The 13,988-nt window shown below is 38.1% G+C and overlaps 1 protein-coding gene across 7 annotated transcripts in view; it reads right to left on the minus strand.

Moving 5' to 3' along the window:
* ldb2a (LIM domain binding 2a) overlaps positions 1 to 13,988 on the minus strand; it is an 88,251-nt gene that overhangs the window by 55,175 nt on the left and 19,088 nt on the right. For all 7 annotated transcript variants that reach the window (XM_084009740.1, XM_084009738.1, XM_084009737.1 and 4 more), the window contains exon 2: positions 7,575 to 7,677. In XM_084009740.1, coding sequence (XP_083865866.1) covers positions 7,575 to 7,677 — 103 coding nt within the window. The remainder of the gene's footprint in view (positions 1 to 7,574; positions 7,678 to 13,988) is intronic.

A 13,988-nucleotide genomic window follows, 5' to 3' on the forward strand; every position in this document is an offset into this window, starting at 1 on the left:
GAACACGAATGCATTAAATGTCCGTTCTCTACAATTAACACAAAGTAATTTCCAATATGATCTATTTCCTCTGAGAGGCTGCAAACACCAGCTGGAGAAGAGTTATAAAACACCCAACACAGGTCCATGCAATAAAAAAAAACAGATTAGGTAAATTGCCTTTTCTTATTTTTCCTCCGCCGAACATTATGAAATTAGAGCACCTCAGGCTGGAGTGAAATGATTATTTCCTTCTAATTATCATATAAGATACTGTATGACTCAAAAAATATAATTCAGTTTCACAAGGATTGGAGTTCTTATGCATATACCTCCATGCATTATTTCAATCAAAATACCCTTCTTCGCATGCTGTAGCTGTATGATAAACCACAAATATGAACTTGCCCTTTTCATTAGCTGTGTAGGTTTGATATTTAAACATAAAAATATTCTCTCTCCAGTTTTAAAATACCACGGCAAATATTGTGTGACACTGTAGATCTAAAATAAGCTTATTATAGAATATTAACCATGGGGCTGTCCTAAAAAAACATTTCTGGGGATTCAATGCTTCAGTGAGGAATATTACAGGATATTGGAAGCTTTAACAGGGGGGTGCTGCTGCACTACATGCGTTCCAGGAATTGCGTCAGCAAAAGGTGCAGGCTGGGTGACTGCAGGCCAATGCGACCATCTCTCTCGCACATAACGCACGCGTTTACACGCTTCCACGCACACACACACACAGAGGAAGACAGAAAGAGGGAAAGTGTCAAAGAAGAACCTCCTTATCTTTATGAGCGTCAGTCACCCTTCACTCAGTCAGTCAGTCAGTAAGATCTCAGTCTGATACACGGATATATATATATTTCTCTCCTGGCAGGTTTTATTGGAGTGAAAACCACGCTGCCATTGTGTCTTCACGCATGGACCATCTGGTTGCGAGCCCAGCAGCGCAGAGCCCTCTGTCCAGCTCCCTTTCAGTCAGGCGTACTACACAAAGTCAAGCATGATATATTTTTTTCTCCCTGTGAATTTCATTTCCAAGTAAGTGCATTAGCACGGCATTGGAAGGGGACGACAAGGACGACAACACAAGCTGTCATACTTTCCTCAAACTTGCAGTCATTAAATTGTGAATGACATTGCTAATATTGTCTAATGAGAGATGACATTAAAAATTGGACTTTAAGAATTTTATTTAAAATTGGAACAAAAAATGATCTGCTAGGTCTATAAAAAAATCATTGAATAAATAGACTGTAGCTTATGCCAACATAAGACTTGCCTTTGTTAAGACTGTCTATCGATCTCCTACGCTGTGTTTCAGTACCAGGGACAGCACCACAAAAACACACACACCAAAAGACAATAAACTGCACTATCCATCTGAAAATAACTAATTATGCTGATGCTTAATGACTGTATTACTATTCCTTATTTCATTGGCTATCTAGGATTTTTGTGGTAATACATAAAAATACATTTTTAAACACATGTCCTCATCGATTACCATGGCAACGGTCAGAGATTCGAAGCTTCAAAGCATTCAGATCAGCCTTAATTAGGCACAAACCTGTTTAAACTATGGCACTTTAACCTTAGGATTCACATACAGAATCCATACTGCAGCATACCTCCCCACACCCACACATGTAGCATTTAGCTAATGCTCTTGTACAGAGTGACTAATAAAGAGTGAGCTTACATTTCTGGATTGCCAACAGTAAAATAAAACAAAGGATGCAGGAGTCCAAAGCCGCCTGATAACACAGAACAAACATTTCTGTGCCACAAGAACAATTCTGTGTAAGAAAAGGTGAAAAGGTGAGGGAAAAAGCTTCATGGAGAAAAGGTACAGTTCTTCAACTGTCCTCCGCTCGGCATCAACTCTCATAAAAACAAATTCTGACCCAGCATATTGACATTTACATACATCATTTCTATGAGTGCATTTTGTCACCACCGCGTTCACATTCTATAGTCAATATTTAAAAAAAAACAATCTTTGATGGGAGTAAACTGTATATCTTTGGATTTTGGACTGGGTAACAACAACAACAAAAAGCCACATCAAGACATGAGCTTGAGATTTGGGAAAATGTGATGTGAATATTTTTTTTCTGGATCAAATGTTCAACTGAACAATTGAGAAAATAAATTTTGTTACAGCCCTGAATGATCTATTAGATAAGAGTAGAGTAAGCTGCATACAAATAGGCATGTTGTAACATTTGGGATGCTCCGATATGGACCCTAAACAGGTTGATCGGTGATCGGTCAAAGTGCCAATCAGAAAAGCCGATCACATATTTATATATTTTTTTTACCCGAGACTGTTTTTTCTGCGCCTGACACAGGGTGGGAATTTCATGATGGCCACGACGCCTGTCAAAGTTCCAGTGTAAACAGCGCTAGTGACGCGTGGTGGGCTTTTATGGACTTATAGCCCCCCTAGCGCACACAGTAGGCTCGTCCCGTGTCTGTGGATCAGAGCGCTGCTCTGCTGAGATTCTCAGATGAACTTCACACTTGGCGGATGGATTGTGGACCCAATTAAGTGCAGTTGCCAAGCAATTTAGCCTGGAGTAACTTAAAGTACAATAAATTCAGTAAACCAAAGTGGTTTTCAATCATGATTTGATATCTATAAACTAAATAAAATTATGTACAGGTGTAATAAATATTATGTGTGTTGTATATTTGTTCAGCAGTGAAATCTGGATGATTCTGTGTCCACGCTATCTAGAATGGGATGACTTCCTGTTTTGCTAGTCCGGACGACCTTAAACCAGTTTGACGTTATGCAAAGTGGTTGAATTTGCATTTGACATCATGACACATTTTCTCCAATTAACTCTCTACGACAATGCTACATCCAACTTGTTTTGCATTACTAATGAGTGATAAGAACAACGTGATACATTTTATATTATGTGTATATGTGTCTTTATTTGAAAATACACAAAAAGGAGCCACTAGCGTCTGACAGGCTGCACGCAATTTACTGCCAACATGAAGGAGATGACGAGATGAGACATGGTAGAGTTAGTCTCAATTTAAACTAAATAGGTGTGCATATAGGAATACATTTCGGATTGGAAACCAACGAAAGCGCTGAGCCGTAATTGTGGTGAGGCGACGCGTATTGTGGTGCCACTCCACTGTTTCGTATTATTATTTGATGTTTATTATCGGTTGGCTAACCAGCTTCAAGGTGAAATACCGCCAACAACTGGACTGGAGTTGCTACGCTGAGTCGCTACGCTCTGATTCATCCGCTCTCCGTGCTCTGCACTGCTGGAGAGTCAAGTGCGACACCTGTCGCTGTATGGGATATTGGTCCAGTTTGGTGTTTGGCTCAATATTAATATATATATATATATATATATATATATATATATATGACAATATCAGACATAATCATCACTTTCAGTGATTTTTCATGGATGATGTGTCTGTGAGTGTGTAAGTTAGTGCACCTGAATCTGAATCGAGGAAGGCTTGCAACTGACGGTGAGTCATCATTGCCATGGGGTTAAGCCTCCCGTTCCCGGGGGAACAGGTTTACTGTCTCTCCACCACTGGGGATTTTTATTTTTACATTTGAAAAGCAAACCAGGGCCCGGCTCACAACAATCCTCCACTCCCTCACTCCCTCTCTCCCTCTCTCTCTCTCTCTCTCTCTCTCTCTCTCTCTCTCTTTCTCCTCCATGACTGAGTTGAATCACACACACAAACACACAAACACACTACACACATCTGCTCATTTCACAGCACCCTTCCTTATCTATGGCTGTGTGATATTCAATATGTTTCAGATATCAAAACACAAACCTATGCAGATGAGATGTAGGGGACAATATCACAAACTCAATACAGTCTGCTCTGTCGTTCGCCACTGAAGACCACATACTGTGGCTGCTGACTTGGTGTTTCTAGTTTCAGTCCTAGTACACAGACTCAATCGTTCAAAACATTTTCTGAAGCTTAAAAATAAAACAGTGAACAGGAAGAAATCTCCCTATCTGGAATCTAACCTCAAAGCAATAGTGTTATAATGCTTATTTCCAAGAGTTAGAGGAAACGCTGAGCTAAAGTTAACAAGCTTGGTCCAATCCAAACTAAAAAAAAACACCTCAACAAACTAATTCACATGTTGTATGTTGTTTGTTTAAACAAAACTGACACGTAAAAACAACAATATGTGGTTTTACCAGTTATGGGCTGGAACTTTTTCTTGGTAAACAACAGTGACTTCATGGATTGAAGTCACTGTTGTTTACCTTGGAGTTGCATCAAGGTTGCCAGCTTCGCACAGAAGTCCTGGCAGTTATGAGCCAAGTCGAAAATGGAAAAATGGAAAAGAAAAGAGAAAGTGTCCAGGCTCTCTCTAAAGTGAACAAATATTCCTACAAGTTTGTACCAAACATCATATTTTTCGAAAGAAGCTTTGAATGTCTGCCATCATATTAAATGACTTAGTTTTATTCAAATTAAATCAACCTTCTTTAATGAATATAACTCGTCAGTGCCACTCTTTGAGTGTGGCAAGCAGGAGAGCAAACTGTTTTTGAAAGAATAACTATGGATTATATAAAAAATATTAATAGCATTTCGATTAGAGGTGTAACGATTCATTCAATTAATCGATGAATCGATTGTCAGTCCTAGATTTAACTTAATCGATCTGATAAAATAAATAAATAGAATGAATCGTTTTGGATTCACCAATAATCAATATAAATGCATTTAATTGGATGAATCGTGATTCTTAATTATGATTGTTTTAATACGTTTAAGACACTCTCTCCCCTGCCAGCATGTAGTCTATTGAATATTGTTAAACATAACTGAGCAATGTTTAATTACATTTTTGTATTCAGCATAAAATATTATGCAGGACTACATTTTTATAAAATAAATATGTTATTTTTTCACCTTTCAGAAGAATACAGATAGTCTCACTTGCATTATTGCATGTTTATTTAATGGATAAAGAATTTTGGTTACAAGTTACTGAATCGAATCGTGGTTTACAGAATCGAATCGAATCGAATGGAATCGAATTGAATCGTTACAAAAAAAAAATCGTCCTTGAATCGAATCGGCAACTACTGTATCGTTAAGCCAAAGATTCACACCCCTAATTGTGATGGATTAAAAATCATTTCATAATGAGCATTGGGGAAATTCTGATTAGTGTAGCCTAAACCTTGGGTACAGTCCTAATTCCTACCAACATCTCTAGAGCTCAGTAGTTAAGCATCGATAGTATCAGTTAGTGTAACGATTTCTTGACGAACTGTTTTTAGTGTATTAAACAAAGAGGATATGAGTCGACGTGAGGTGTGTTTTAACTTTGCACAGAGCCGGCTCGCTGTTCCCCCCCACTTCCAATCTTTATGCAAACTAAGCTAATGACCTCATGACCCAGGCTTCATACTTAACTCACAGACATGAAAGTGGCTAATCCCATCTTCCCATCTAACTCTCAGCATGAGAGTGAATAAGCAAATGTCCCCAAAGTGTTAAACTATTCTTTTAAAGCTGACATGATTTCCCAATCAGGTCTTATGAATATAATACTCAAATAATAACCTGTAGCACGACAACTTATCTAAGAGAATAAAGTTGCAGAGTGGTCACTGGTTCCTAAATTATCTGCCCCCACTGTTAATTTAAAGTATTTGTTTAATGATATTCTCAATGTTCTTTAACATAGAAATAAGGTAGTATCAATGATAACGGGATAATACCATAGGTTTGTGTTTTCATATGTTCAGTTTTAATTATTTATCTTTTCTTTTCTCATTAAGTAATTACTGCAACATTATCACATTCACTAGTAACAAGTTGCATTAGAGAATACAATAGCGAGTAACATTGCATTACTGCGTTACCAGAATGCAACTTGTTTTTTGTGCCAGGCAAGTCTATGTTATGACTATGTGAAAATGTGGCAGGTCAGTATGCATATTTGCACTTATGCAACTTTCAGGTGGATTTCAAGTCTGACACTTGCGTGACTGTCCCCTGAGGGAGCGGAAGAGACAGGCCCGGTTCTATCAAGGTGCAAAATTATGCCTGCCCAACACGTTTCGTATAGTTGTTGGCTCTAAATACTACACAGTACCAATAACCCTCAGACAGCGGTGAGAGGTGCAACACCAGCTGTTGCAAATAGTTTTTTTTTGTTGAAATCAGCATATTTGCCAAATGAATGACCTAGAATTAAAAACTGAATTGATTTATCCTGTTGAATCTTTTATTATGTATCCATGAAGTAAAAATCTTTATCCTAGTATAACACTGCATTTTAAAATTAATTATTGGATTATCCCTGGTTTGTCACTGTCACTGAAAATGCTCCTTGGGAGTCACTGAAATCTCTCCTGAGGTTTTTCACGGATACAGTGTTGTACAGCTGACCTTTTGTCAAAGAGCCCGATATATTGTAACGCTTTTGTTCTTATGATGCAACAAAGAGAGATCCAAGCCTTTTAGTGCCCACACTACCAGTCTAAAATGTTCTATGCAGAAAATGAACAGAGCTTTTATATCTGAAACCCTTGAAGACCCGACATGACTCCTCCAACTTCTCAACTCTATAAAAAATAAAACATTTACAACACAGATATGGTATCAGGTTGTACTGCACTACTCTAGGTAAAAGTGCCAAGATGGCAATGCACTTTCCTAAAGCACCAGCACCCTTATGAAGTGCACAAAAGAAAATGTTTTGTGAATCATTTCAATACAGATATACCCAACAATTTGCCAATTGTCAAGACTGTGGTTTACATTCACATCTTTATTTAAAAACCAGGAGCCACAACAGAGGCCTGTGATGAAATTGTCAGAAAGAGGTTACCAGTAGTGGCAACCACATATGGTGAGAAAACTATTGTTACACTGTTCTCATTGACAGTCACTGACAGACACACTAGAGCACCATGCAAATGTTTGCCTATTTTGAGGCTCACACCTTTCTTAGGGATGTTAAAAGGCATTTTGGGAAATGTAGTATAACAATAACTTAAATTGAAATTGGCAAAGCAGGTTTAAATTAAGAGGAAATACAGACTAACATGTTTTTTCCCATTTCATCACAAAATCGAGGAATGACTTAACACCCCAGACCGGGATATCTGAGTATGAGGGATTGCTCTCTAAAATTTAGCACCGCTACATTAAGGTGGTTCGTCCCTCTCAGACACTAAAGCTCTGTGACAGAGTCTTATTGGGACGCCAGCTACCTAAAAGTGATAGACGTGGGCATGTTACCAAGAGGTTGATGATACAAGACCCTTTCTAGAAAATGGGGTGCCAGAACTTATAACAAATAAACATACGCATAATACAAGAAATACTGGATGACAGGTGACTTGAATAGAAGTGGAGAAAAAAATAAGATTCCCATTGAGATTGAAACATTAAAAAAGGGCGCAAGTGAAAGAATGAAACTCACCTTAAAAAATACCAGATTCAAACTGAACTAACAGAATTCCCTCAAAATAGATTTAATTAATCAGGGTTTAAAAAAGTAATAATTGCAATATTGGTGGTTTGAAAGATTAAGGGACTCTTACTGTATCTCTTTGGTCCATCTTCGAGGCAGAAGGAGAGTGTAAGAGTGGCGTCCTCCTCAAAAAACTCTGTTGCGAAGGCGTCCCACCACAAACTGTCACTTTCCTGTTCAAGGACAAAGACAATACAACAGTTAGTCATAAGCAGGAGTCCCTCAGTGTTAATCAACACTATGTTTTTCTAAAGAACTCTTTAGTTCATCAAAATCTTTGAAAATACACAATCTGCAGTATGTCAAAGCACGTCACGTCAGGTACCCCTTTGTCCATAGGTTGTTTCAGTTTGGTAAAAAAAAATGATTGTCTTCTCGTATTTAATAACCCAGTGAATTTCATTTATCCAGGTTGTTGCTCTAGCGCTGCTTTTTTTTTTTTACATAAATTCAATATCGATTCATTCTGATAAGACAAAGATATTGTGACCACGCAGGCTATATGAAACAAGATAAATAAGAACATTGTTTTCTGTTATATGGTTCATTTGTTGCTTTTCATTAAAATGAATTTCATGAGCTTTATTTAAATCACCTTGTTATATTTGAGTTTAGGAAAGGGTTCATGTATGAAGTATAAAACAGTCAAATATGACTGCGTTATATGCATGAAACAAATTAGGATAGGGCCATGAAAAGACATCACATTATGGGAGGATAAGAATAAAAGGCTAACAAAAAAATAGAGAAATAAATAAATAAAAAAAAGCATATGAAATGAGTTTATGAATAAGGTTCAAAAAGCAATCCCAATGCTGGCTACTGGCCTAAGCCTATACAGGTCGATGCAAAGCCAAAGACTGGCAATACCCTTTACTTGTCTTAAGCCTGGACTTGTGGAGAGCCCTGCCTGAGGCTGCAACAAGTCTGAATTACAAGTTGAGGTACAATAGCTTCATAATTCACCGCTACTTCTACTTCCTACAGCAGGTGAGAATACCTTTAACTTGAACCTTCAAAAGAGATTTTATTATAATATATATTATATTATAAGTCAGTATTATATCATATATCATTATTATTATTGCCATCATTACAAATTGGCGGTAATGTTGGATTTGTATGTTTTTATAGGTATTTTCTTTATAGTTGCAAGTGATAAATAATAAGCACACTTGACCTTTCTTATTTTGGCAGAGAAGATAAAAGGTATTATCACAGTAGTGGTAGTAGCAACAGCAGTAGTGACGCTTATATCAGTAGAAAGAGCAATAACCCCAGAGTAGTAGATGTAGTAACATTATTTTGTATTTGTAAAAATATGGACAGTTAAAGTAAACTTTTGGAGCACTAGTTGTATTAAAGTAACATTAGTAAGTATTAGTCGGAGTAGTAGTTATAATACTAGCAGCTATTAGTAGTTTTGGTAGCCGATAGTAAGAGTAGTAACAATAGTAATTTGTAGTAGTAATTGTAGGTATAAGTGTTAATAGTACACTAGTTGTAGTACTAGTGCTAGTATATGTAAAGAGTAACAGAAGAAGTTATCAGAGTACACTCTGTGAGGAAACACATTCATGTAAATCTCTTTGCCCTTAAATTACTCCTCTAATAGCCATTAACCCTCCTCCTCTCCTCCCCAAAACCTCAGATAATGTTATGGGACTCCCCCACCCCTCCACTACTGACGTTCAACTGAGGCTAATTTCCTCTGACGCCTTATGACAGATCGCTGCGTTTCATTCTGGGCAGGGCTGAGGGATGGCAAGCACTTTCCAGATGTTGACAATTAGCGTTGTCACCATCAAGCAGTGTCAAGCCCGATAAGCAGCCCCGGGGCTCCTCGCAGGTCAACGTGCCTCAAACGCAGTGAGTCCAACGCAAAGAGAGCAAGATCTAGTCAGGAGGACCTAAACCTTCATCCAGCCGGCCAATCAATAGGAGATCAGGAGTTAGTATGGAGGCCTATTATTTTATTAAATATGAGTGAAAGATTTATCCCTTATAGAAAAATGTGCAGATAGGTAAGCAGATGTGTTTTCAAATATATGTTTTTCAACCAAATGTATTTATTATTATTATTACTGAAATTATTATATTAATCAATTTTCCAAAGAAAAATCATTCCCCATTAATGATGCCAGAAACTGTAAGAAGATACATCCTTCTTCCTAGACAGGCTGCAACTAATGATTATTTTCATAATCTATTCATCTTGTGACTGTCTTGTCCTGATTAATCATGGAATCATTTGTTTTATAATTGTTTTATAAATAAACCTTATAAGTGTGAATCACAAAACTGCTGTTGAATAAATCAAGCTGAAAAAGAATATTTGAATAAAAAATGTATTAAGTCATTGTACAATAATTATGGCCTTTTAATGTTAAAAAAAGTTGACCATCCTCTTTCAACAAGTTTAGTCTACTCTAAAACCTTCAGCACCATAACACATACCTATAATTGTTAATGGTGCAAGTTTCATCAAAAGCTGGACCTGCTCTGTCAAAATCATCATGTATTGTTATGGAAATGTTGACCAGTAATTACAGCACCCCCAGTAGGTCAATTAGTGTAATATGTGGAAACATGCCAGGGTGTCTCTGTGTATGTGAATGAATCACTGGCCAGCTGTCCTCCGGGAACAGACTGCATGAGCTGCCGTGTGTGTCTGTGTGTGTTTGACTACCTGTGTCATACTGTGAGAATCAGCTGGTGTGAACAGCCAGCATGTGTGTGGTGATGGTTTCATATGAATACAGCTATTTCAGAAGAGACTGACAGAGAAGAGTGACACACCAGAAACTCACTAACTTTGGTGCTGCTCCGCATACAGATTCAGTTCAACCCATAATCCAGCACCATGAGACACTATGAGACACACACACACACACACACACACACACACACACACACACACACACACACACACACACACACACACACACTGTACCGTTGATTTCTGTGCTCTGCATCAAAATAACGGTTGTGACAAATACAAAAAACTGTCTCTATTTAGCATTAAATGATAAGGGTTGCATTGTTCTACATTTTTCTGATTATCAACAAAGCGCTGGTCCATCTTTTAATGGTTACTGTTTGTGACTTCAACCAAAAACCTCTTTAAAACATATGGATTAAACATATTCGGTACCCTACTGATTATTAACAGGATGGGTGGGATTTAATGTTACTCATAAGAATCTACATAATCACCCAGAAGGGCCATGTTCATCATAATAAAGCAACATGTCACCCAGTGCAAAAGTGGCTTGTTTATTAACGTTATTGTGATATTTGTCCAACATTGTAACTGGTGCTTAGCCTAATAAAATACTATACATGTCACACACCTCAGACTGATGATGAGTTGCTGTTTATTAATTAAACATTTTAACTACAACTACAAAAACGCTAATTGAAACCACACATAAAATACCCCTTTAGCTACTGTTATACAAGCCAACCAAACGTACTGAAATCGCGGTACGAGCTAATGTAGCAGTCTTGCTAACGTTAGCGTAAACATAGTGAGCTTTCAAACTTTCAAACAATGGAAAAACGTTATATTGTCACTCAATATCAAACACAATGTGAAACGAAACACGGACAGACCTTGTGCTGTTATTAGCCAGATGCCAAACAAACACGGAATACGACATTTTCAAACAGGAATACGTTATTTTTCAGTCTCTTGTCCTCTGAACTTCGGGCTACTGCTGCCTGTAAGTGCTGTCGGAATTACGATAAATACGAGCTGCAGACTCGGAAATTGAACATAAACGCCCCTCAAATCGTGATTACGAGTGTAAAATTCGGAGATAATTCTGAAAGCAGAGTTCCTGAGTTGGCGTGAACAGAATGTTTCAACATGGTGGCAAAAGGGACATATTCGGTCATGGATAGTACGTAATTCTTTATTTTGAACAGTATTCTTTTTTATTATTATTTAAGTAGGCTATTAGCTATAGCTAATACTTAAATAATATATTGCTTGTGCCTTAATTTAATCTGAAATCTATGTACATTTAACTTGATACAGACCATTGCTATGTATCATTCCATCCCAAACAAATGGACTATAGTCTGCTCGTGGTGCAAAGTTATTACATTGGTTGACGTTACCTTGTCCATACAGTTGCGTTCCTTCTGAGACATCAATTGAATAATAGAAAGTAGTTTTCCAATACACAGCTAATAGCAAACTTTGCGTCCACCATTTTTTCAATTTGTCCTATAACAAAGCACTTGAACATGACATTCTCGTAATTCCCACTTCACAAATGGGTGGGAAGTATCTTTCAACTAGCACCTGAAGGCAGCATACGTTTATGTCTGTGAGCGACATTACGTCTTCAAAATAAACCTTAATTTCTAAGGAGACAAATAATAACATTACAATAAACAATAAGTAACCTCTTTAACATTTTCCAATCTATAAGTTATTGACATACATTTTAATTAATGTATTATTTTAAACAAGCAGCCTACTGCACTTTTCCTGTATTTATACCACTTAAGTACTTTGTATTTCCATCTAAAATATTATACAACATTTTAGAGGGATGTATTGTACTCAACTACATTTATTATTTCTCTATATACACTCAACAAAAATATAAACGCAACACTTTTGTTTTTGCTCCCATTTTTCATGAGATGGACTTAAAGATCTAAAATTCATTCCAGATACACAATATTACCATTTCTCTCAAACATTGTTCACAAATCAGTCTAAATGTGTGATAGTGAGCACTTCTGCTTTGCTGAGATAATCCATCCCACCTCACAGGTGTGCCACATCAAGATGCTGATCTGACATCATGATTAGTGCACAGGTGTGCCTTAGACTGTCCACAATAAAAGGCCACCCTGAAATGTGCATTTTTTTTTTGCTTTATTGGGGGTCTGGGGACTCAGAACCAGTCAGTATCTGGTGTGACCACCATTTGCCTCATGCAGTGCAACACATCTTCTTCGCATAGAGTTTATCAGATTGTCAATTGTGGCCTGTGGAATGTTGGTCCACTCCTCTTCAATGCTGTGCGAAGTTGCTGGATATTAGTGGGAACTGGTACACGCTGTCGTATACGCCGGTCAAGCACATCCCAAACATGCTCAATGGGTGACATGTCAGGTGAGTATGCTGGCCATGCAAGAACTGGGACATGTTCAGCTTCCAAGAATTGTGTACAGATCCTTGCAACATGGGGCCGTGCATTATCTTGCTGAAACATGAGGTGATGTTCATGGATGTATGGCACAACAATGGGCCTCAGGATCTCATCACGGTATCTCTGTGCATTCAAAATGCCATCAATAAAATGCACCTGTGTTCTTCGTCCATAACAGATGCCTGCCCATACCATAACGCCACCACCACCATGGGTCACTCGATCCACAACATTGACATCAGCAAAGCGCTCACCCACACGACGCCATGTCTGCCATCTGCCCTGAACAATGTAAACCGAGATTCATCCGTGAAGAGAACACCTCTCCAACGTGCCAGACGCCAAAGAATGTGAGCATTTGCCCACTCAAGTCTGTTACGGCGACGAGCTGGAGTCAGGTCAAGACCCCGATGAGGACGACGAGCATGCAGTTGAGCTTCCCTGAGACGGTTTCTTACAGTTTGTGCAGAAATTGTTTGGTTATGCAAACCAATTGTTTCAGCAGCTGTCTGAGTGGCTGGTCTCAGACGATCTTGGAGGTGAACCTGCTGGATGTGGAGGTCCTGGGCTGGTGTGGTTACACGTGGTCTGCGGTTGTGAGGCCGGTTGGATGTACTGCCATATTCTCTGAAACGCCTTTGGAGACGGCTTAAATGAACATTCAATGCACGAGCAACAGATCTGGTTGACATTCCTGCTGTCAGCATGCCAATTGCACGCTCCCTCAATGCTTGTGGCATCTGTGGCATTTTGCTGTGAGACAAAACTGCACATTTCAGAGTGGCCTTTTATTGTGGGCAGTATAAGGTACACCTGTGCACTAATCATGATGTCAGATCAGCATCTTGATGTGGCACACCTGTGAGGTGGGATGGATTATCTCAGCAAAGCAGAAGTGCTCACTATCACACATTTAGACAGATTTGTGAACAATGTTTGAGAGAAATGGTAATATTGTGTATCTGGAATGAATTTTAGATCTTTAAGTCCATCTCATGAAAAATGGGAGCAAAAACAAAAGTGTTGCGTTTATATTTTTGTTGAGTGTAGTTTGCAATTTGAGATTTACATACAACACATATAATCAGCTCCTAAAATAATGTGTTGTCACAGATTTAACTATCCAACAGCATAAACTAGTTTACATTTTGAGTGTAGAGCTTGAACTTGTAATGGATTATTTCTATAGTGGGGCATTACTACTTAAGAAGAAGTTAATCATACTTCCTCCACCATGGCACACAAATAATAAGCTATATCAGGCTTTAGATACATACACAATTTGTTTACAATAATATTCAACATCACAA

This window comes from Eutrigla gurnardus, assembly GCF_963514095.1.
Source record: "Eutrigla gurnardus genome assembly, chromosome: 5".
Classification (NCBI taxonomy): Eukaryota; Metazoa; Chordata; class Actinopteri; order Perciformes; family Triglidae; genus Eutrigla; species Eutrigla gurnardus.